Here is a 24451-nt window from a genome sequence, read left to right as displayed (position 1 = left end):
CATTAAATCTATAAATCACTCCAGTGAGTGGTAGGGGAGCTATTTTTGTCCCCATATAAAAAATGAAGATACTAATAGCTAAGCAACAGGCTGGAACCATTGGAAGGAACCAGAAGGGCAGAGAGTTTCTGGTCTGTGCTCTTCTTACAGATGGAGCTCTTCCACAGTGGATTAGGCAAAGGAAGCCCCTTTTACTTAACATTATTTTATTTCCAGTCTAATTGTACCTTGTAGCAGAACCAGATGGCTGAGGATATTCTGGAACTATGGATTCTGACCCCAAGGATATGTAATTACTAATCCAAGAAAGACCAGATAGGCTAAGAGATGACAAGGTACAGTGTTAATCAGATTTACATTTCAACAAATACGTATAATACTCTTGCTATGTGTTCAATGGCAAGAAATAATAGGACTAATGTCACTTAACTATGAGTTTTGAGAACTAAGGTTTAAAAAAAAAATGTTAACACTTGTACAGAGTAGAGCTTGCTTGGGTTTTTTTATGACACAAAAATTTCTTAATGTTTGTTTTTAGTTTGCAAAAAGGTTTGTGCCATGCATGGTGGTGAATCAAATCAACAACACAAGGTATACAGAAATAACTTTAATTAAAAAACTTATATAGAAGATTATATATCAGACATGACAGAAAGATTGAGTTGGCTTGCCTGGACAACTTGGGTTTGTCTGGCCTTTTTTAAAAAATAAATGTACAGTTAAACTACAATAAAACATTTGTCAGTATTGAAATTGAATATTAAAGGGACTAATTTCCAATCCCTGACAGAAACTTAGTGTCCAAGCCCCTAGACTAGGCCAGATGGCCAGGATTGTCAGTTCTAAGGGTACTACATCTTGAATAACCTTTTCTACATGAGAAAAAGTGATTTCATATCAATTGACCTCAACTTTTACATAGAAAAAATGAGGTAATCGCCTCAAAAGGAATTTTCCTTAATGTACACTCCAGTATCCAATATTAAAGTATGAGCTTTTGAAAAATTTTAATTCTCATTCTAGAAAAAGTAATAGATGCTTCTTTGTATAGTGTAAGCTACGGTAAGGAATGATCAAATGAACTAGATTTATACTGACAGGACTATTCCTGTTTGTTGCTCATTTTAAGTTGGTGTCTTCATGAGATACATAAAATAGGTAAGCTTTAAAAGATGTGATAGTTTTAAAATTGACCAGTATTTAACTCTACTTTGCTTGTTTTGTTCTGTTAGAAGTGAACAGAAAATAACCTGTGTTTAGTCCAACAGGTATCAGTGATTTAAGATAAAGGAGTATTGTGTTATCTGGTAAGGATATTTCCATATGTAATTTCTATTGGTTAAACATGTTGAAGAAAAAAATTCCCTCTCCATTTGCAGGACTTTTAGATGTACATTATCCTTGGAAACCTGTGTTTCTTTATTTATAGTGCAGCTTAGAGTCCATGGGGTGGTTCCTACCTGCATTTTCAAGTGGAGTGGTCACTGCCAATGGTTTTTAAAATGTGTGTGTGTACATATGTATGCGTACTCTATACACACATTTGTTTATTCTAATATATTTCTCAGGCAATTTAAATGAATTGCCATAGAAATACATAGAAAAAAGAACTGACCTTTGGTGCACAGGTAGTGTGTGTGTATGTGTGTGTTTGTGTGTTTGGTAGGAGAAAGGGGGGTAAAAGTCTTCTAAAAATTACCAGTAATGTGATTTGACATCAAGTTGCAGCAGTTAATTTTTGGGTGTTTGTGATTTGCATCATAAACACAAATAACTAGCAGTTGCCTGTAGGTGAAAAGCTAGTAACTCCTATGGTTCAAAAAGGAAAAGAAGACATACCTTGTCTGGTTCAAAAGCAGCATTAAAGATTAATTCTAGTATATGCTCTTGCTTATTACTCTGGAATTCTGAGTGGAGGAGGTGGAGATGGAGAACAGGGCTTTACCTATTTCTCCTGTTTTCTATTCAGTTATATAGTTTTCTTAACCTGTTCCCTGTCACCTGTTTTTTTAAACATGGGTAAGTCCTAGACCAAAGGTTCTGTACTCTTCCATTCCTTCTGCCTGCTTTTTTGGATGGTGGCCATTCCCTGGTGCACTGGTACAGAAGACTTCACCATGGAAAGCTGGCCTTGAACTTTCAATATGATCATTTTTTTCTTGACATAGTAAGGCTTCTGTGTCTTCATCCTTCAATGGAAAAGCCCGTCGTTCCCACCACAAAGACTGAGAGAGAAAACATTTTCAGTTAAGTCCCAACTAATTTGTTTACATTCATCTATCAAGTTATCTTTAAATGTCAATTTTGTGATAGTTATTCTTTAGCACATAAATGTACAAATTTTCATTTGGACCTAAATGTCTAGTGATTCAAATGAAAAGTACTAAGTATTGTTTAGGGACCTTTGGGAATATCACTTTGCCACTCCCATGAAGAGGAAGTGCAGTCCTAGGGCACTGGTCTTCATTTTCAGTCCAGGAGCACTTGGGGAAAGCTGCTTTAAAAGTGTGTTGATGATCTTACAGATTTCCATTTTCATCCCACCATTATTATACAGTCACCTACTGACTTTGTTTCCTGAGCTTTTTACTACTTGGTCTGTTTCTATAGGTCCACCATTCTTCTCCATTTTAGATATGGAGAAAAGTGCAAGAACATCATACATGCAGTGTTAGAAAATAGAAAACACTCCCCTGAAGTTAGAAATGGATCCATGGGGAGACCAGTAAAAATCTTGAGGAGGAAGAAGAGAGGTAGCAGCTAGCATGCCAGACGCTATTCTCTTTAATCAGTTTGATATGTAATGAAACCTTTACAGAATCCCTATTTCCTAACAGATCAGTGAGTAGGTAGAATTAGGTACTGACATGTTACATAAAAAGAAAGTATTTACTGTTCCCGACAGAATGTTGGGATACAGATCCTCTGATTCACACCCAGCATTGTATACTGGATAGTCAAACTGAATTGGTTAAAAAATGATAAACCCTTAATTTGCAACAGGTTAAAAGGATCTTTAGTCATGTATATTATACTTACCTTGATTTCTTGACTTTGATTCAATGAAGGTGAGCCATGTGCACTCAGATCCTGGCTGGCTGAAGGAAGCTCCTTAGAGCTTTGAGCAGCACAGTGCTGACCACCACCGGAGTCACTAAGGTATTCTTTCAAAAGCAAATCCTGTCCTTCACCATTTTTACTGTAAGCTCTAGCAAGAAAATCAAGAAAACATTTGTTATTTCCTTAAGTCTTGATGCTTTTTGAACAACCCAAAATGTCACTAATTTAACTTAGAAGGTTTCCTTTAAACAGTTCTGTCCAAGAGATTTTTTAAAGATTCATCTGCTGATCTTCCTCATGCTCAAAGACTTAACTAGTATTTTATGAATTGTCAAATTTATAATAGCAGGTTTTAGGTTTCTTTCCCTGGAAAACAAGAGAGGATAGTTAATTGTCCCTTTCAGTCTTTTCTGAGTCCCGAGAGTGTCCTGTGATTATTGCAGTGTCATCCATGAAGGACTCAATTCACATATGCCTCTGTACTTACGGAAAATTCTCTCTCTGAACTTGGAGAAAGATGAGAATTGAATATATATATGTTAGGATAACTCTTGGAATAAGGATCTACAAAAAATCTGGGTATCTTGAAGTGTGTTTTAACAATACTAATTAAATGAGAGAAGCCCCCACACTAAAGTAACAGAGACTTCAACATGATCTTTATGAGTTTTGGCTACATTACAAAATGCTATGGATTTTTCTCAAATATATTACTAATTATGTTTTTTTAGGATTTAATCCTCCTTCCCTCAAAGTCATATTCTAAGTATTTTAGATTATTTGCTTTTTAGACTGGACAGGTTTCTTGAGAATTTGTTTTTAAGAAAAATGTGTTTTTGAAGTGGTTATGTTAAAATTACTCAGATTCTAATCCCTAGAGTTATGTCCACTATTATGATACATTGAAATGACCTACTTTATCTAGGGAGAATTGTCACATTATATGCTGTTAACTCTATTGGTCTAAGCCTGACCATGAACATGAGTAATACAGTGGAGTAAAATAGAGAAACTTGTTTCATCATTATGTAATTAGCCAACATACATTTTGAATGTAAGATCAGTGTATGGAGCATTTCACTTGTAGTGTACAAATAGCTGATGTTACTAAGGTATGTTTTTCATGGTCTTATTATTTGTGCTGTATTTTTTTGATTCTACATGGATTTCATGGTTTGGGATTTTAAGTTTGTAACACCTGCCTGCTGTTTCTTCGGTGCCACTTGCTTTGCTCCCATAGTGACCATCCGGCTTGCTCTCTCTCTTCATATTTTTTGTGTCTTAGGGAGAAGATTTCATCAGAAAGATCTTCTATCTGGAATTAGAAATAAAAAGTTTTGTCAGAAACACTCTGAACTATGAGAACAGGTGTCAATTCCTCAAGAGACCAATAGGAGTAAGAGTATGAAATACAGTCTTAATAGAAAGAACAACTATTAATGAGATGAGCTTCAAATTCCAAAATAGAGTTAAAAACTTTCTACTATAGGGTCATGTTTTTTTTTTAATTAAGGTATTATTGATATACACTCTTAGGAGGGTTTCACATAAAAAACAAGTGGTTACATTCACCCATATTATCGAGTCCTTCCCCATACCGCATTGCAGTCACTGCCCAACAGTATATAGTAAGATGCCACAGAGTCACTATTTGTCTTCTCTGTGCTACTGTCTTCCCCGTGATCCCCCTCACACCATGTGTGCCAATTATGATACCCCTCAGTTCCCTTCTCCCTCCCTCCCCACCCGCCCACCTTCCCTTTGGTAACCACTAGTCCCTTCTTGGAGTCTGTGAGTCTGTCGCTCTTTTATTCCTATCCAGTTTTGCTTCATTGTTATACTCCACAGATAAGGGAAATCATTTGGTACTTGTCTTTCTTCGTCTGGCTTATTTCACTGAGCATAATACCCTTTAGCTCCATTCATGTTGTTACAAATGGTAGGATTTGTTTTCTTCTTATGGCTGAATAATATTCCATTGTGTATATGTACCACATCTTCTTTGTGCATTCATCTACTGATGGACACTTAGGTTGTTTCAATGTCCTGGCTATTGTAAATAGTGCTGCAATAAACATAGGGGTTTATATGTCTTTTTGAATCAGGGATCTTGTTTCCTTTGGGTAAATTCCTAGGAGTGGAATTCCTGGGTCAAATGGTATTTCTATTTCTAGTTTTTTGAGGAAACTCCATATTGCTTTCCAAAATGGCTGAACTAATTTACATTCCCACCAACAGTGTAGGAGGGTTCCCCTTCCTCCACATGCTCACCAGCATGTGCTGTTCCTTGTCCTTTGGATGGTAGCCATCCTAACTGGTGTAAGGTGATACCTCATTGTGGTTTAATTTGCATTTCCCTAATAATTAGCAATGTGAAGCATCATTTCATGTGCCTGTTGGCCATCTGAAATTCTTCCTTGGAGAAGTGTCTGTTCAGATCCTCCACCCATTTTTTAATTGGGTTATTTGCTTTTTAGGTGTTGAGGCATGTGAGCTCTATATATTTTGGATGTTAACCCCTTATTGGATATGTTGTTTGCAAATATATTCTCCCATATTGTAGGATGCTTTTTGTTCTGCTGATAGTGTGTCCTCTGCTGTAGAGAAGCTTTTTAGTTTGACGTAGTCCTGCTTATTCATTTTTGCTTTTGTTTCCCTTGCTTCAGGCAATGTGTTCAGGAAAAAGTTGCTCATGTTTATATTCAAGAGATTTTTGCTTATGTTTTCTAAGAGTTTTATGGTTTCATGACTTACATTCAGGTCTTTGATTCATTTTGAGATTACTTTCATGTATGGAGTTAGTCAGTAATCCAGTTTCATTCTCTTGCATGTAGCTGTCCAGTTTTGCCGACACCAATTGTTGAAGAGGCTGTCATTTCCGCATTGTATATCCATGGCTCCTTTATCATCTATTAATTGACCATATATGCTTGGGTTTATATCAGGGCTCTGTAGTCTGTTCCATTAGTCTATGCGTCTGTTCTTGTGCCAGTACCAAATTGTTTTGATTACTGTGGCTTTTTAGTACACCTTGAAGATGGGGAGCATAATCTCCCAGCTTTATTCTTCCTTCTCAGGATTGCTTTGGCTCTTTGGGGTCTTCTGTGGTTCCATATGAATTTTAGAACTATTTTCTCTAGTTCGTTGAAGAATGCTGTTGGTATTTTGATAGGGATTGCATTGAATCTGTAGATTGCTTTAGGCAGGATGGCCATTTTGACAGTATTAATTCTTCCTATCCATGAGCATGGCATGTGTTTCCATTTATTGGTATCTTCTTTCATTTCTCTCATGAGTATCTTGTAGTTTTTGGAGTATAGTTCTTTCACGTCCTTCATTAGGTTTATTCCTAGTTATTTTATTGGTTTTGATGCAATTCTGAATGGAATTGTTTTCCATAGGGTTATGTTTTTAAGACTACAAATAGGTTCACTGTGCTTTTATTTACATAAAACATTCTTAAAGCTTTTATTCAGTGAAAAGTTTGCCTTGATTGCCTATTATGGAGTATACTATTTAAGGAATGTGGTAATATCAAAGAAAAGTAAAACTGAGATAAATGAGTTACTTTAACAAATGATATATCTGGAGTTCTAAGACTCTGGTTATTGTGTCTTAAGAATTTGGGGTCTCTGGCTAGGAAGAATGCATTAAAAGAGGGAAGGGCATTAGGAAGTAATTTTAGTAGTTGAAAATGTAATCAGTGGGTGTTAAGAAATTGTGAGAGAAATATCTTATATATAATACTGCTTCTACAGACTGTCACTTTGGAATTAGTTTGGTTATACAGTATTTTTTCCTGTAATTGTTCCTGTCTTAGTGTAATTTTTACCCACACAGGTCCACAGTCCTTTTCCTGCAATTCCAAAAATCTGAAAAAAAAAACCAGTTTTCATGATTTGGTGACTTAGCCTGATCTGATAGGAGGCTATTCCATTTCCTGTAAATATTTCACTGTAGAAACATTAATATTTGATTGAGAATTGTCCTTTAACTCACTACATGTATTACATGATGAATGTACTACATTAAAATTTCCCCAATTCAAAAGCAGTTTTTTCCCAAGACTTTGAACATGCCATTTGTAGTAAGATTCAATCTCCTCATGCAGAGAAATACTGGAAATGGATATATGTATTCACATAAGTTCAGTGTTTTAATAACTCATGTAAGCAAAAAGTATAGTAGTATATTTTATTGGTTTTCTTTATACACTGTCTTTGCACAAGAACATTTTTCTAATATCTTTATTGAAGAACTATTCATTATTTAAAAAATCAGTGTATATTAAAGGACTTACATTTTTCCCTTTAGTTCCTCAAATATCAAATTAAGCAGGCTTCATAATATATAAAGTACAATTATTGGTGAAATGCCGCTTACCTCTTCTTCACCTACATTACATTCATGCAGAGGCTGAAGAACCACCATCCTCCAGCTGTGGAAGATAAAAATTTCGACTTTTACCAACATGCAGCAATTTTACTCTCTAAGCATAGCTAATGCAGTAGTGCAGTCTTTCCTTGGGACTTCCATAGTTCAAATGGTTGTATTTAATATATTTTTTAAAGAAAAATATTTGTATTATGAGAAAAGGACAAGGAGAAGATGAGGCTTTAAATAGTCTCTTCTACATGGCTGTCTATTATACCTAAGAATGTCCTAAACTTTGAATTAAGTCAGTGGTTGCTGATAAACTGGCTCAGCAAAAATAAATTAAAGTCCTAATTTTATAGCATTTGCCAGTTTGTTTGTGTGAAGAATCTCATCATGGCCCTTCTGAGGTTATAACTAGATCTCAGAATTCCTATCAAGCCAGTGGCTTGACCAGTCAGCACCGGCCTACCACTGTAAATTGAAAACCATTGTTGCATCATAACCACAAATACTCCTTATGTAGAAATATATCAACAGATTTTCTGTAGGAAGCCTTATAATACTTCCTAGAGTATTAAAAATACTCTTAATACCCCAAAGTAATAATGGTTAATAGAAATTAACTAGAATAAAGATGGGAAGGAATACTGTAGTTTTCACCCAGCTCATGTCTGTTTCTAGCCTCTTCTAACTTTTCTAACCTCAGGCTCTGGCTTAGCCTTGCACACTCACCGTGTGCCTTTATTGTGGTCTCCCTGTGTGAATACATTCTACCTTCCCCTCCATGTCTTCTCAGACTTTCCCACTCATCTTTCGAGTTAACGAGTTTATTGCTGGCTTGGCAGTATGTCAGAATCTTTTTTTTTTTTTTGTCACAGGTGTCTGTCTTACAGTGTGAATACCCTATGCAAAGGGAGCTGCTTTCTTTGAACTCTTGGCAACTTTTACAAACTTCCATTTTAAAGAACATGGATTATTTGTTACTATGATTATTTGCCATCTCTAAAGTACCTTTTCGTGCCATATATACATAGTAGGTAACTAAATATTCAATGAAGGAGACTCTAGGAATGCTAAAGTAAGTAAGTTTTAAAATCCCAATTAATAAAAACTGAAGTAAATTGGGGTACTACATGGTGCTTTTTTCATCGTGATAATGTAAAGGTTTCTGTTACCATTTTCCCTCCATGGCTATACAAATGGAAGGGAGAGGAGAACATCTTTCATTAATAAAAATTCTAACTTTGCTCTGAAAATTTTATTCAAGAAAAGAAAATATACATACCTTGGAGTCAGTATTTCCTTATATTGGAGTTTCTCTAACTTAGTTGGGGCTACTAATGACATGGGAATCACAATATTATCTATGTCATAAGAGCTCTCACTTCGCAGTCTCCGTCGTGCAGTATTCTACAAAATAGGATTACACAGTAGTGTCTAGTTACCTGTCATACTCATGAGTTTTATCAAGTAATAATTGCAGTTCAATTATATGAGTTTATCTGATATGTGAGTTTTATAGATACATTGTTAGGTATGTTTTAACATTTTAGTCATATTTTCTATCCTTTGTAAACCAGTATAATCCCTTTTAGCAGGTATGCAGTATTTTTAAGACAAAAAAAAAATACCTTAATATGCAAAACTCTTATTAGAAAAAAATTACCACAGAGTACCCTGAATGTTAATGAAATGATATTTTAACAAACTTTCACTAGGAAAGGCCATGGATGTATTTGGTGAGCCATTTAGATCATTATACTCTTCATTTAGGTGTACCTGGTCCCTGAGCTTCACACTTTTTTCCCTAAATTCTCTCACCTTCTGATCTCTTACTCTGACCAGGTAACAACAAAACAGAGTTAAGAACACAAATGAAAGCCATAACCAAGGGTTAATGAACAATTGACTCCCTAATGAAAATCAAATTCATTGCTTCCTGATAGTTCTAAATATGCTAATATGTGCTAGTAAGTAAAGCTGTTATAGATTAACAAAATTATGAGGTTTTTTTCCTTCCAATTAAGCTCGTTTTAAAAGTCTATATAAAGTCATTTTAGAGTTCACTTTACAAAAGACCTACTTGTGATGATGAACTCTGGGTTCCTGATAACACGTTGACAGTAATAGCAGTAAAACTGCTGTGGGATCCTGGTTCTGTGCGTTGAAAAGCAAATTCCTCAAATCTAGTTCTTTCTCCTGCCGTGGAAAGAACCATTGAGAATATCATACATTAAATGTGACTGGTGGGTTTTTGAATTATTTTTTTAGGTAACGTGATTCCTTATGTCTGATTTTACTATTTTTTAAAATTCTTGCATCAAGAAAAGAAAGGAAATGAAAGAAAAATCTTACCACAGTCCTCCCACAATTATTTTCATTTTCTAGAGTTTAGACAGTTTTTATCCAAAACATTTCATAACATTTCTTTCAAAATCTCATCCCTTCCCTTCGCTCTGTTCAGGTTTTCTGTAACTCCTATTCAGAAGTTGAACCTTCAAGACTTACTCTCTTAATTTTCTTTCTCTACTCTTTTTTTTTTCCATATCTTTGACTTTCTGTTCTACTTTCTGGGAATTCTCCTGTATAATGTAAAATACGAAATCCAGTGCATGTTTATATTCTAGTTAAAATTTATAGCTTCAGTCAGGATCCACATATTGAAATTATTTACTGTCTCCTAGGTTTCTTACAATCTAGAAGAGTTCATTTTCATGACACTTGTTAAGAGAGACTAGACTAGATCAGGTGTCCTACACTTTAGAGTGTGGTCTAGTTACTTTGTAGTACAGCATTTTACATCTTAGGTAATGTGTATTTCATAATGCATCTTATTGAAAGTTTTCTTATATTTCAGTACATAGATGGTCCCCAACTTACAATGGTTCGACTTTACAAATTGTCCAAAAGTGATACACAGTTGAAACCATACTTCAGTTGTTGAACTTTACCAGGCTAGCAATAATATGTGGTACAATCCTTGCATGTGATGCTTGTTGGACAGTGGCAGTCAGCCAGTTATCATGAGGGTAAACAACCAATAAACTTAACCTTTCTATACCCAATCAGCCATTCTGTTTTTCACTTTCAGTACAGTAGTCAGTAAATTATCTGAGGTATTTAGTACTTCATTATTAAAACAGGCATTATATTAGACACTTCTGCCCTACTGTAAACTAGTAAGTGGTGTATATTTGATAGGCTAAGCTGTGATGTTTGGTAGGTTAGGTACATTAGATGCATTTTCAACTTAGGATATTTTCTACTTACCATTATGTAACCCAATATAAGTCAGGGAAGAACTGTACATATATGAAAGTTCTTTAAAAGCTAGGTGACTCTTCATTATCTCAACATTGAGGCATTAACAAACATAATGAAATCTATGCATATGGGAGGGTGTTAATTTTGTACCACAGTAGCTGATAAGATAGTGACTTGGTCTGTTATGGCAGGATTTCTAGACAGTAGTGATAAATGTGTTAAAGCCATCATGTATAAACAGTTCAGTATATCTGAGGTGTTGTCTCTACAGTACATCTTAGGTGTAGTCTCTAATTGTGTTTACATACTGCATCTTGGGAATTCTTGAATGTATGTGGTGTTGGAACCACTGGGACAATTTATAGTGTTACGTCCACTGGAACAATGAACAGTACCAAAAAGTCTATCATTGGTTTGCTATTCAAAATATATTATTTACAGTTAGCTTTTCTTTTTTATCATTTGCGGTAACTATCTCATCTCAAATTACCACAACAAAGCCCACTTTGTATTACTAGAAGAGTTTTAGATTCAAAGATACCTCTACTGATGAACTTGAGCTGTAAGTTCCTAAAGGGAATTGTACTAGTTGGTTGATTTACACTGTAGGTGAGTCTTGTCCAGTTTCTCAACATTCTGACGAAGTTTTCAGTGAATCAATACTTCCACAGTGTGTACCAGAAATGGTAACACATTTCTATAAGGGAACCTTGTATTGACATATTTTGAGCCCAGAACATAACCTTTGAGACTAAGTCCTGTCCAGGAGGTCAGTTAGTAGAAGATAACTCTAGTCAGGGAACATAGGAAGGAAATTCTTACTTGCCATAAAGTGAATGGGTTTCTAGTCCAGAAATGACTCTTAATTGACTACATTAATAGACTCTTTAATGTTCATACGACCATGGATGTTTTGTGTAATTAGTGACTTTTTGATTATAAACCACCATGAGTCAGGGGTTTTTTGCTGATCACATTTTTTATTTTCAGTTTTTAGAATTAGTCCTCATATCCTCACTTTAACTTACTTAATGCTGTTTCACTCAAGTGTCTTTTCTTTCTTCCCTGTAACAGCTGTGCAGAAGAGTCTGACCTTATTTGAGGCTTGCAAGCAGAAGAATATCCATTTCTCCATTGATTTAGAGTATTACTACATACTGCAACAAATGGAAAGGAAATACAAAGTTTTATTTAGCTCCTTAACACAAATAATGAACACATTAGTCTATCTACTTACAGCAGAATATTAATTACATGTAATTACAAAGATACATATAATGAGATGAATACTTAACATACCAATACAGAATACTCCTAAACTGAAAATACCCAGAATAAGATTCCTTATAAACATCTTCACGGAGTGCCCGGTTTCCTATATTTGCTCCGTTATTCGAAGGGGATGAATAGGAAAGGTGCTAGGTTCTCAAAGTCTTCTAAATTACAAAGTTTCATACAGAATACTGCCTCAGATCTGTAAATATTGGCTGAGTATTATCTGAAATCCTTAAGTTAGTTCCTGCTCACCCTTAAATCAAGAAATAACTCAGGAGCAAGTAAGAATCTACAGAATCAGAATAGACTGGGGAGCAAGAACCAGATTTCATCAACCTCTGACAGTGTAATACTATTTTTTCACTTTTTTAAAGCAATGCATTTTTAAAAACTATGTCTCTGACTCAGTTGCCTTATCTATTTACAGAGATAATAGCTTTCATGGGATTATAACTGAATAAATTCTTATAATAATTAGAAGGATATCTGAATGATAAGTATACAATAAATATTTTAGTTTCATCATGATTATTGTTGCCTCTCTGAACCACAGTGTCCACTACTGGATTAATAACCAAATCGGCTTCTGTTTTCAAGGGTTTGGAGATGTGGAAAGGAATAGAGAAATAGATCAGTAGGCTGAAATGCCAGATTCTCACTGACAATGAAAAAAAGGAGCATGGCCTACTGACAGTTACCACTACTAATGTAAAGAAGGCAAAGCACTCTAAAAATGATAGATGCGGTTTTTTAGACATAGACACATTCACATATCTGCGCATCCACATTAACAAGCAAAAGGGAAAATGTAAGTAGAGCAGAATTTTGAGGGATCTCTGGAAGACTAATACCACATGGAAATTTGAAAAGCAAACTCAGTGCAAAAGCACATGAAAAGTACTGCCACAAAAATGTGATCCTCATCAAAGATGCTCTAAGAGCTGGAAGGAAGGGAAACGGACCAGGACAATTATCTGGAACACCTGATAGGATAACTACACAGGCCAACACCTCAACTGGGGTCCTTGATTGGTGATCTGTTTAGTAGATGACAAAATCTGAGAGTCTTGAGCAGAGAAATGGATGGGTGGGCTCAAGTGCCCCACTTTAAAACATGTCCTGCCCATCCCTAACTGCCTCTGAAAATAATCTCTATCCCTTCCATAAAAGGGAGCCCATAAAAAGCAGGGGCAAAACAGTTGGAAGAGTGAATATTAATTTTTTAAGACTCCAAAAATGTATCAACACCACAAACAAGTGGTACAAATAACAAATGGAAGAATCAACTTAAAAAAAAAACATGGATTCACAGAACACAAATTAGCAGATCTTTAAAACAACTAATATTGCCAGAAACAACAGAAAAAAGGCCTCTCTAGAGAGACATCATAAATGGAAAATATAATTCAAATTTAAAAACAATCATCAGTAACTGGGTTGACAGAGCGGACACACAGCTGAAAATCAACATCACTGGGTTGGAAAAGAAATTGCACAACTCGAACAGAGTGATGGAAAATAGGAAAAACAGGACAAACCAAAATTGGGTAAATAACGAATGGGAGGCAATAATTGAAGAAATGATAGCTAAAATTTTTTCTACAGTTGATACTAACCCTAAGATTTCAAGAACTCATTTGCATGGCAAAGCAAATGGAAGGAAAATCATAATCTTACAGCACATCACAAGATATTCTAAAAGGCAAGAAGGGATGAAGAGATTGAAGATGAGAAATTGACAATGCAAAACTAGATACAGGAAAACAACACTGGCTTTAAAGCACTCGGGGAAAATGGTAGAATTCTAAGATGGCCCCCCAACTTACACCCAGATGCTTGAATTCAGAGATGTTAAATTGAACAAATAAGCTGACAGGCATAATTCTAATAAACTCATTTCTAAAAAGGGGTAACTAGAATTGTATTAGGTTTTAAAATGTATATGTGCAAGGCACATGTAGGTGTTCCAATACTGCCCACTATTTTAATGGAAACGTTTGTGGAGTACTTTAAAGCAAATTTCAGACAATTCACTCCTAAGAGCAGATTCACCACTCTCCTTGCCTTCTAAAACACATCAAACATTTTGAAGAAACCTTAAGTATGGTGACAGTTTACTGAATTTTACTCTGAAGTGTTTACCCTTGCCTTTTTCTCATGCTGTAGTATCTTGTAAGGTCACAATGGATTCTTGAAACAGTAGGAAAATCTATCAGTTGAGTTTAACTCCACACATTCTCTTCACCTGCCATATTTATAATGACCCTCTCAAGCTTTCAGTTCTTGCTCTCCCAATCCTAGATTCCTTTTAAAAGACAGGTGAGCCCAGTATCTCTATCCCTTGCCTTCCCATCCTTCACATATATTTATACAGTAACTTTTTAGAAAGCCAATTACATGCCAGGCACTATGTTTTGCCCTGGAAACAATGATGAGTAAAAACAGGCATGGTTCCTGCTCCTGGTGTAGTTTACAGGCATTTTCTCAAAAACTGCAACCAATGTGATATAGAAAATAAATACTATTTATAGACGTTACTAAGAGTACATAATAGAGATTTCTAGGACTGGCTTCCCCAGGTAAAGTGATAGATTTCAACTATGAACAGAAATAGCTGGTGGCCAGGAGAAGGATGGGAGAATGGAATGTACAAAGGCCCAAGGTAGCAGGGAGCAGGACAAATTTGGTGCATAGATGGTGTAGAGTAAGGAAGCATGGTGAAAACTAAACAGGTACCATCCTAAATAGTTATGAATTTAAGGGTCCTCTATTAAGAATATTTCATCTGTCAAATATTTTAAAGGAATGGGGGTGGAAAGCAGGTGTGACAAATTTGCATTTTGGAAAGACCACTCAATATGGGGACTGCAGGGGAATTTTGATGAGACTATTTCAGCAATACAGATCAGGGTTCATTAGGTTGGACTGTGAAAATGGTAAAATGTAGATAGAAGAGCAGATTTGAAACACAAGGTTAACACCTACAATAGGTTTAGATATGAGGAAGGTTTAGATACAGGTGAAGAAGGCCAATTCCCAGGTTTTTTGGCTTGCTTATGTCGGTTGTGCTATTGTTCCTCTCTCATTTGTCTAATAAATTTTATTTTGACATTTCAGACTTACAGAAAAGTTGCAATAGTACAGAGAAGTCCCATATACCCTTTACTCAGACTTGCCAAATGTTAACATTTTATTACATTTGCTTTATCTTTCTGAACTTCAATGAAACTAAGTTGCAGATACATGAAAAATAGGTCAACATGGATTTTTCAAAAACAAGGGCATTACATAACCACCTGATGAAAATCAAGAAATACCATTAGCTACTCAAATTTCACTATTTCTATAATCTTTAGAGAAAATCCTGATTATTCTGCATTCAGTTTTGTTATCTCTAAACTTTTATTATATCTGAAACTGTCACTGCCTTTTCTTTGATGACTGAATGTTTTTTTAATGAGTAAATTGACTTTGGTGGTTCCTGATAATTTCCTCAGGAATAGATTCCTCAAGAGTGAATCATCTATTCACTCTTCAACCTGTTACAATTTGTCTTTTCCCTACTTTGTTGTTACTTGAAGTTCGTGCTGTTATAATTGCCAACTCTAATGGACAGTACAGGATAAACCCAAGCTCTGTGTCAAAGCACACAAACATCCATCTGCTTACCTTCACACAATTTACCTACAAGAGTACCAGGCTATTTGTATGTACTTGAAAACATCACAGTTTTTCATGGCTCCATGACAGGTTAAGTGTTTTGTTACCATGTTAAAACGTTACTTAATAAGGCCCAACAGCATTTGAATTACCTGGGATCTTGTTAGAAATACAGAATCCCAAACCCCATTCCAGACTTACTGAATCAGATTCTGCATACTAACAATATTCCAGGTCATCTAAACAGATGCACATTAAAGTTTTAGAAACTGATTTGGAACATTTCACCCTTCCTTTAAATTCCAATTACATTAAATCCCAGTTAAGTTCCAGTTTAAAGCTATAGTTGGCATCTTTCTGGAATTCTCTTCTAGCCCTTTCCACATGACTCTTTACCTGTCCTCTGCCTTCCCCTCTTCTTTTTAAAATGTTTACCATATCTGCATCCCCTGTACCATTTAGTATTCATCTGTGTATCTGCTTCTCAATATTTTAAAAAATTTTCCTGTGCTTTACCTCTGATTCTTCAGCACTTAAGTCTGCCTGGCACAGAGAAGATGCACAGTAAATGATGAACTCTAGTTTTACTTAATTCTACAGAAATTGCCAACAGTTCAAGAAAAATTAATGACCAACTATTTAAGACAGATGCTTACATAAGATGAAACCTTATTAATGCCTAGTTATTTGGGTTGGGAGTGGTAGGGAATGAGAAAATAGGGGAGAGATGGGATACAAAACATTATGTCATTAATTTCTGTAATATTACTGAAGCATTCAACTCATGTCTTCCATTCCTAGTTCTTAATTTCCTATTATTAACATGTCATTACATTATTGGTACCCTCGTATTAGTTCTGTGCCTAATACATTTACACTGCCCTATTTTTTAAGTCCGATAAATAGAGCAGTATTAGAAGACATATAATCACCTCATTACACATAACAGCATATGATTCATTTTTGCATACTCTTAGTCATATGCAAATAGTTCATATTTCAAAATGCAGTAGCTTATTTAAATATATGTATAATTGTACTTTTTATCTAATTACTTTTGTTACTTTTTCAGGTGGTTTGCCTAACATTGCTCTTTTTAGAGACAATGCTACCAAAATATTCACTAGCTGTTTTAACTAGTTGCTGTTATATTATTTGTATTATGGCCACTCTTAAAGTAAGCATCTTTATGCATACATTTAAAAAGACTTAGTCACTGGAAAAATTCCACAAAGTAGAATTTTATCATGAAAATAATACCTGGATGTAACCTGTATTTTCCTGTATTTCTTTAGTCTTTTTTTCCCTAAGCATAGATAATTGTTCTTGTCTATAGTGCTTTCAATTTTTTTTTAACTTTCTACAGTGAAAAAATTTCAACAAACACAAATGAAGAATAGAATAATGAGCTCCCATATATCTATCATTCAGCAGCAGCAGGTATAGACTGGTAACCAATCGTGTTTCATCTTGCTCTCCAACTTTTTTGGCTGAAGTATATTAAAAGAAAATCCTAGATGTATCTTGTTATCTGTATGTCAGCTTTAATTTCTAACAGTGTGTGTGCATGTGTTTGTAATCACATGCATTATTACATGTAATCATTGTCATTGTACAATTACATGTAACAAATTACATGTAGTTAATAATTCATTGATGTTAAAGAGTTGTAAACATGTAGTTAATAATTCATTAAAAGACATGTTAAAATTTCTGATTGCCTCAACAATTGTGTTTGTGTGTGCATGCACACATGTGTAGCTAAGTTACTCAAATAATGATCTCAAAAAGGCCCACACTTGGCAATTGATATAAGAATACACATTTTACACGGTTATAACTGTGCCATACATAGAAGCAAAACTTTCTGTCCTTTTATATCATTTAACATCCTTTGATAAATGTTTCTGCCCTTACATTAACATTTTACAGTATTTTTAAAAGCTGTTGAATTCCACTGTTTTAGATGACCATATATCTCCATTATGCTTTTTGACTTGTTTCTAATTTAACATGAATATATTTGTGAAAAAAGGTGGTTTTATATTTAGGATTAGACTAGGAGCTTGGATTTACTGGGTCAGAATACAGAGTTGACCGTTTAATAAACATTTGTTGTGAGCAAGTACACAAGTATTTTCTTTTCCTTAATAAGCTTATTTTTTAAATGTTTAAAAGGCCTTGTAATGCATTTCACAGTACTTCTAACAAGGTTTTATCAATTCTTAATGCTGCCTGAAATATTTGAGAGTCCTGTTTTTACTGCACAGTCTTGCCAGAATTGATGATTGTAATGTTTAAACTTGTTATAGGAATAGAAAAAAACAGTATTTTAGCACAGTGTCTGGAACATAAGTATTTCATTATTATCATTGAATATACCTAGTTTTTCTTATAATTCTTTTAAGACATCATTTTAAACAGTTAACTTCATCTGAAATGCATTTTAGTGTTCATCCACCTTAAATTTGTTTTAATGTGTTCTATAAGGTAGTCTCATTTTCTTTTTTTCTGAAAAGTCATTGTTTACGGTCACCAGTTACAGAAAAACTTAGTTGTTTAAAGCATGGACTATGAGCCAAGACTTCTTGGATTTGAATCCTGACATTACTAGTCAACTGTGATTTGGAGAAGGCTAGTCAAGGAGGAAAACAGTTAATACCTACCTTAAAGGGTTATGCAGAATAAAGAAATTAACAAATAAGTCCTTCAATCAGTATCAACACAAAGAATCCTTCATAAGAACTGGTTATTATTATTTAATGACTAAGCCATCGTTTCCACACTGGTAGGGAATACCACTTCCATCACCTAATGGCTACAGGTGTGTCTAGGCTTTTATTTAGTTCCCTTGATCTGGCTTCCATCAACAGCACAGTATTTTAATGATTATAGCTTTATACAGGCATACTTCATTTTATTGTGCTTTGCTTTACTGCACTTTGCAGGCATTGCAATTGTTACAAATTGAAGATTTGTGGCAACCCTGCAATGAACAAAGGTCTATCAGCAACACTTTGCAAACAGCTGTTCACCTTATATTTCTGTGTGTCGCATTTTGGTAATTTTCATAATATTTCAAATGTTTTCATTATTATATCTGTCATGGTGATGTGTGAAAAGTGATCTTTCATGTTACTACTGTAATTATTTGGGTGTGCCACTACCACACTCTTAAATGGAGAACGTAATCTGTGAATGTGTGTGTTCTAACTGCCATCCACTGGCCATTCCCCAGCCATCCCCCAACCTCCCTCTCTTTGGACCTCCCTGTTCCCTGAGATACAATAATACTGAAATTAGGCCAATTAATAATCCTAAAATGGCTTCTAAGTGTTCAAGGAAGGAAGAGTCCCAGATCTCTCATTTTAAATCAAAAGCTAGAAATGATTAAGCTCAGTGAGGAAGGCATGTTGAAAGCTGAGATCTGGCATCAAACAGTTAGCCAAGCTGTGAATGCAAAGGAGAAGTTCTTGACAGAATTAAAAGGGCCACTCCGGTGAACCCACATGTGAGAAAACAAAACAGCTTCATTGCTGCTATGGAGGAGGTTCTAGTGCTTTGGACAGAAGACCAAACCAGACACAACATTCCCTTAAGCCACAACCTAAGCCAGAGCAAGGCCCTAACTCTCTTCAATTCCATGAAGGCTCAGAGAGGTAAGGAAGCTGCAGAAAAGTTGGAAGCTGGCAGAGGTTGGTTCATGAGGTTTAAGGAAAGAAGCCACCTCCATAAATAAGAGTACAAAGTGAAGCAGCAAGTGCGGATGGAGAAGCTGCAGCAAGTTACCCGGAAGACCCAGCTAAGATCATTAATGAAGGCAGCTGCACTAAACAACAGAATTTCAGTGTAGACAAAGCAGCCTTCGACTGAAAGATGCTATCTAGGATTTTCATATCTAGGAAGGGAGAAACAATGCCTGGCTTCAAAGCTTTAAAGTGCAGGCTGACTCGGCTAATGCAGCCAGTGACATTAAGTGAAACCAGTGTTCATTTACCGTTCTGAAAATCCTTGGGCCCTTAAGAATCATGCTAAGTCTACTCGGCCTGTGCTCTCTAAGGGAACAGCAAAGCCTGGATGACAGTACATCTGTTTACAGCATGATTTACTGAGTATTTTAAGCCCACTGTCGAGACCTACTGCTCAGAAAAAAAGGATTCCTTTCCAAATGCTCTGCGATGGAGAACACGCCTGGTCCCTCAGGAGCTCTGACGGAGAGGCGCAACAAGACTAATGCTGTTTTCATGCCTGCAAACACAACATTCATTCTGCAGCCCATGGACCGAGGAGTAATTCTGACTTCAGGTCCTATTATGTGAGAAACACATTTTGTAAGGCTACGCATGTGAGTCCTCTGACGGAGCTGGGCAAAGAAAAACCTTCTGGAAAGGAATCGTCATTCTAGATGCCATTAAGAGCACTTGTGCTTCAGGGAAGAGGTCAAAATACCATCATTCACAGGAGTTTGGAAGGAGCTGATTCCAACCCTTGTGGATGACTGAGGGATTCAAGACTTCAGTGGAGGAAGTAACTGCAGATGTGGTGGGAAGAGCAAGAGAACTAGAATTAGAAGTGGAGCCTGTAGATGTGACTGAATTGCTATAATCTCACGGTAAAACTTTAATGCATGAGGAGTTGCCTCTTACGGATGAGCAAAGAAAGTGGTTTCCTGAGATGGAATCTACTGCGGGTGAAGATGATGTGAAGACTGTGGAAAGGACAATTTAGGATTTAGAGCACAATGTAAACTTAACTAATGAAGAAGCAGCAGGGTTTGAGAAGACGGACTCCAATTTTGAAATCAGTTCTACTGTGAGCAAAATGCTATCAAACAGCATTGCACGGTACCAAGAAACTGTTCATGAAAGAAGAGTCAATTGACATGGCAAATGTCATTGTTGTCTTATTTTAGGACATTGCCACAGCCACCCCAACCTTCAGCAGCCACCACCCTGAGCAGCCAGCAGCTGTCAATATCCAGGCAAGACCCTCCACCAGCAAAAGGTTATTATGAATGACTTGCTGAAAGCTCAGGTGGTAGTTAGCATTTTTTAGCAATGAAGTATTTTTTAACTAAGGCATGTACATTGTTGTAGTGTTACTGCACTCTTAACAGACTGCAGTATAGTGGAAAGATAACTTTTATATTCATTGAGAAAACAAAAAAATAATTTGACTCAGTTTATTGCAATATTCCCTTTATTGCTACCGTCTGGAAATGAACCTGGAGTATCTCTGACATATGCCTTTTAATTTTGATCTCTAAAAAAAAATGTCTATTCAACATTTTTCTCTAAGATAAATTCATAATTTTGTTCCAAAAGAATACCTCTATGATTTTGATGAGAATTACATTATAAACAAATCTGGGGAATCATATTTTAAGTTACAATACCTGTCTCCTGACAGGAAAGGGGTACTTCTTCCCATATAGGAACCTATTTTATATTCCTCAGTAGATTTTTGAAGTTTTCTTCTTATAGATCTTTGTTAAATTTAGTCCTAGATATTTTATATTTTCATTGGCAACGTCTAGGATAATTTATTCCTTTACATACTGTTACTGGAATTTTTATAAATTTATAAATATACCTGCTTTATAAATTTATTTTAAAATCTTCTACCTTTCAGGACTCTAAACAGCCATTCAGTTGATTCTTGAATTTTTGAGATAAATGATTATTTTATATTTATATCTGGGAATAATTTATCTTAATTTATATGAGTTTTCTCTGGCGTGGAGATTTTAGCTTTGCAAATAGTCAAAATATATTGATATTTTTCTTTCTTCTTTTGATTGCTTCCAAGCAGAGATGATGTCCCAACATTTTATTATAGTACTAAAACATTTTATTATAATTCTTCAAGTTTTATTTTGTAATTTTAGTGTTTTATGTACAATTTTTGGAGCCAACTAGAATTTATTCTGATACATGGTATGAAATGAGTATGTAAGCAAGTTTCCCCAAAAAGACTAACAATACTGTTCACTGAATAGTTATCCACTTTCTTGTTGATTTAAAATTCTTCCTTTACATAGTGAAGTATAAGCTTTGTAGTATGCTTCATGGATTTACTTTCCCAAATTTAAGCAAAATGGAATCTATGCTATTACAGGTTTTTGTCGTGTTTCCCTATGATGTGGGCTAGGTTCTCTCATATTTTATCCAGCAATTCTTTTTATATTTTCCTGTTTATTCTTCCCAATAGGCTTTACAATTATTTTGTCAAGTTAACCAAATTCTATTACAACTTTAAGTTACATTGCATTAAACATATAAACCAAGAGGAAAAATTGATATCCTTATTAATCTTACCATCCAGGAATGCTGTTTATCCACATTTACTTAAATACTTTTTTTATTTATCAATACTATTTCATCATTTTCATTCAATAAATATCATACATTTCTTATTAGGGTTTCACCTGTGTATTTTCTGTGTGTGTGTGTGTGATTTGTGAAAAGTAAACACTAAAAAGTACAGATTTACATTTATTCCCTTGTTAAATTTTATTTCCTTGGAAGGCAAAAATAAGTATATGAAAGATGTAAAACATACGAGTATGAGATTTGTAAATGACATACCAGGTGGTCGAGATATGATACAGTCTCCTACACATTTATTTTCAGTAAGATCTCCTTTTATTTCACTTGTTTTTAACAATGTTTCCAAGTGAAAATGAAGAGGCATATCTGGAAGAATAAAATTATTTTCAATGAACACCACTCTACAAATGCTAATATCAAGACTGCTTTTTCATAAATAAGCTTAGAATAATAAGCAAAAGCTTGCAAAGTCACAACTATCAAAACTGGCAAAATACTCTTTCCAAGCACATCAGTAGTAATAGTTGAGAAATTTCTGATTATATGTACTAAATAAACAAAAAAATGCTAATATATTATAAGTCACAAAATGAATCCACTTTAACAAAGATTAAAACTATTCTCAAACTAGCTCTCCTTTAAATAGACTTAGATGTTCAATCCATTATGTTCATATACTATACTCTCATAACCAAAAGAGGAGATAAGTAATGGTAGATGTGTGTCACATTTATTAAAGGGCTTTTTCTTCTATCAAGAATGCAAAAACAAAATCATCTTAAAAAGCAGCTATTAATAGAGTCACCTAAACTTTTTCCTAAGAAATATTTTATAAAGCAGTTGGTATATTGAAAGGTTAGCTACTGAAAGAACTTATTTTTAAGAAAACAAGGTAGACTCTGGAAGGGTCTGGATTTTACACAAAGAAGATGTATTTTAATGGCAGGTTCATACTCAAGTGTGGGGGGAAAAAAATGGGTTCATGAATATCGTCATTGTCCCAAGGACAGAAGTAGATGGATTTCAATCCTAGCACTATAATCATGTGAAAAATATTACAAAATGAAAATGAGAATATAAATACACTGCTTACATGTTTCAGGATTCTGACATTTTCCAATTATCAAAACATTAAGTTTCTCCAAGGAAATATGCCTTGCTTTTATAAAAAGAGTGTCACCTATACTGCCTGTTTGTGAGAAAACATGATGTAAGTATGGAAGGTCCTTTCTTAGCCCATATACCTTTCTTAGCACCCACACCATGACCTGTGGTCTTTTATTAAAATATTTCCTAACACTTTATTACACTTAGTAGTTTATGTTTCAGCTGTTTTAAGCTAAATGCAAGTAACTTGAGGGATTTATTTGTATTTCTACTCCTTGCATCTACTTAGACCAAAGTGTACAGTAGGGATTCAGATTTTTATTAAATTAATGCAAGAAGAAGTGGAAAAACTTAATTAGTAAGTGAGGCAGCTAAATCTTAACTTACTAGTGAGGACATAAGAGGATTAAAATGAAATATTTGTATCAGCTCTCAGAGACACAAATTTACTAATAAGAAAACAGGCAGTAAGAATAAAGGTTAGGAGTGTGGCTTTGGAGAATGACTACCTCATGTGAAATCCTCCATCATTTATTAGCTATATAATCTTGGATGAGTAATTTAACATCTCTAAGCTTCAATTTTCTCATATGTAAGATAAAGAGGATAGCAGTATCTATTCTCATGGGGTTATTCCAAGAATTAAACAAGAAAATATCATGTGTTTATAGGGCCCAGTGTGTGCTAAGACAAATTTTTAGTGGCATTACTGTGTGTATTATTGTTTCCTTCTATTATTAAGGCTTCTGCAAAGATGGAATAAAATAGTTCCTGTCAGGAACTTACTTCAAAACATGGTATAGCTAAAAACCCACTCTAATACTGGCAAAAACAAAATAAGATTCAGGGCAGGAATAGGTACAAAAACTAATGCTTCTGGATGATGTGAACCAAAAGCTGAAAAGGAAACAAAAGCCCATCTGAGACCTTCCCAAAAAGAGAAGAACCTGAGATTTCCAGTGTGAAGAATGTTTCTTTCTTTTTTTTTTTCCTCTGTTTTTTACCATAAATAATTATTCAGTTACAATATAGGTAAGAGTAGAAAGGTTCTAACAGAAATCAAGAACTGGAAACTTAAAGCTACTTTAGGGATGTGGGCTATATATGTATGCTTCATTTACTCAGTTGTGGATTATAGATCACTTAAGGTTCAAAGGGTGGCTATACCTAAAGATGGACAATTTTCTTTCAGAAAAATGCAACACCATTTTAAATGGAGGAATATTATATGGCAGGGAAAACATTAGAAAAAGAATACTGAATCACTGAAAAACAAACATTTAAATAGCATAACCATGCTGTCAATAAAATGCTAAAAATTGAACCTGAAAAGGGAGATAAAAAGTTAGCTGTTTCTAAAGGGCATAAATATGCAAAGA

At 34.9% G+C, this 24451-nt stretch overlaps 1 protein-coding gene and 1 long non-coding RNA gene across 2 annotated transcripts in view; one reads left to right on the top strand and one right to left on the bottom strand.

The window, feature by feature from the left end:
• Window positions 1-705: 705 nt before the first annotated feature.
• KANSL1L (KAT8 regulatory NSL complex subunit 1 like) overlaps window positions 706-24451 on the bottom strand; it is a 118899-nt gene continuing 95153 nt past the window's right edge. The window contains exons 8-15 of the mRNA XM_036926868.2: window positions 22224-22331; window positions 11730-11858; window positions 9521-9636; window positions 8723-8847; window positions 7444-7498; window positions 4263-4375; window positions 3040-3208; window positions 706-2225 (exon numbers count right to left, since the gene is read on the bottom strand). Of these exons, the coding sequence (XP_036782763.2) occupies window positions 2010-2225; window positions 3040-3208; window positions 4263-4375; window positions 7444-7498; window positions 8723-8847; window positions 9521-9636; window positions 11730-11858; window positions 22224-22331 (1031 nt within the window). The 3' untranslated portion in view covers window positions 706-2009. The remainder of the gene's footprint in view (window positions 2226-3039; window positions 3209-4262; window positions 4376-7443; window positions 7499-8722; window positions 8848-9520; window positions 9637-11729; window positions 11859-22223; window positions 22332-24451) is intronic.
• LOC130684050 (uncharacterized) lies at window positions 3031-17350 on the top strand. Its single transcript, XR_008998178.1, has 2 exons — window positions 3031-3159; window positions 11776-17350. It is a non-coding gene; the product is annotated as an uncharacterized LOC130684050 (long non-coding RNA).

This window comes from Manis pentadactyla, chromosome 6, assembly GCF_030020395.1.
Source record: "Manis pentadactyla isolate mManPen7 chromosome 6, mManPen7.hap1, whole genome shotgun sequence".
NCBI lineage: Eukaryota > Metazoa > Chordata > Mammalia > Pholidota > Manidae > Manis > Manis pentadactyla.
This window is presented reverse-complemented; position numbering and strand designations above follow the sequence as displayed.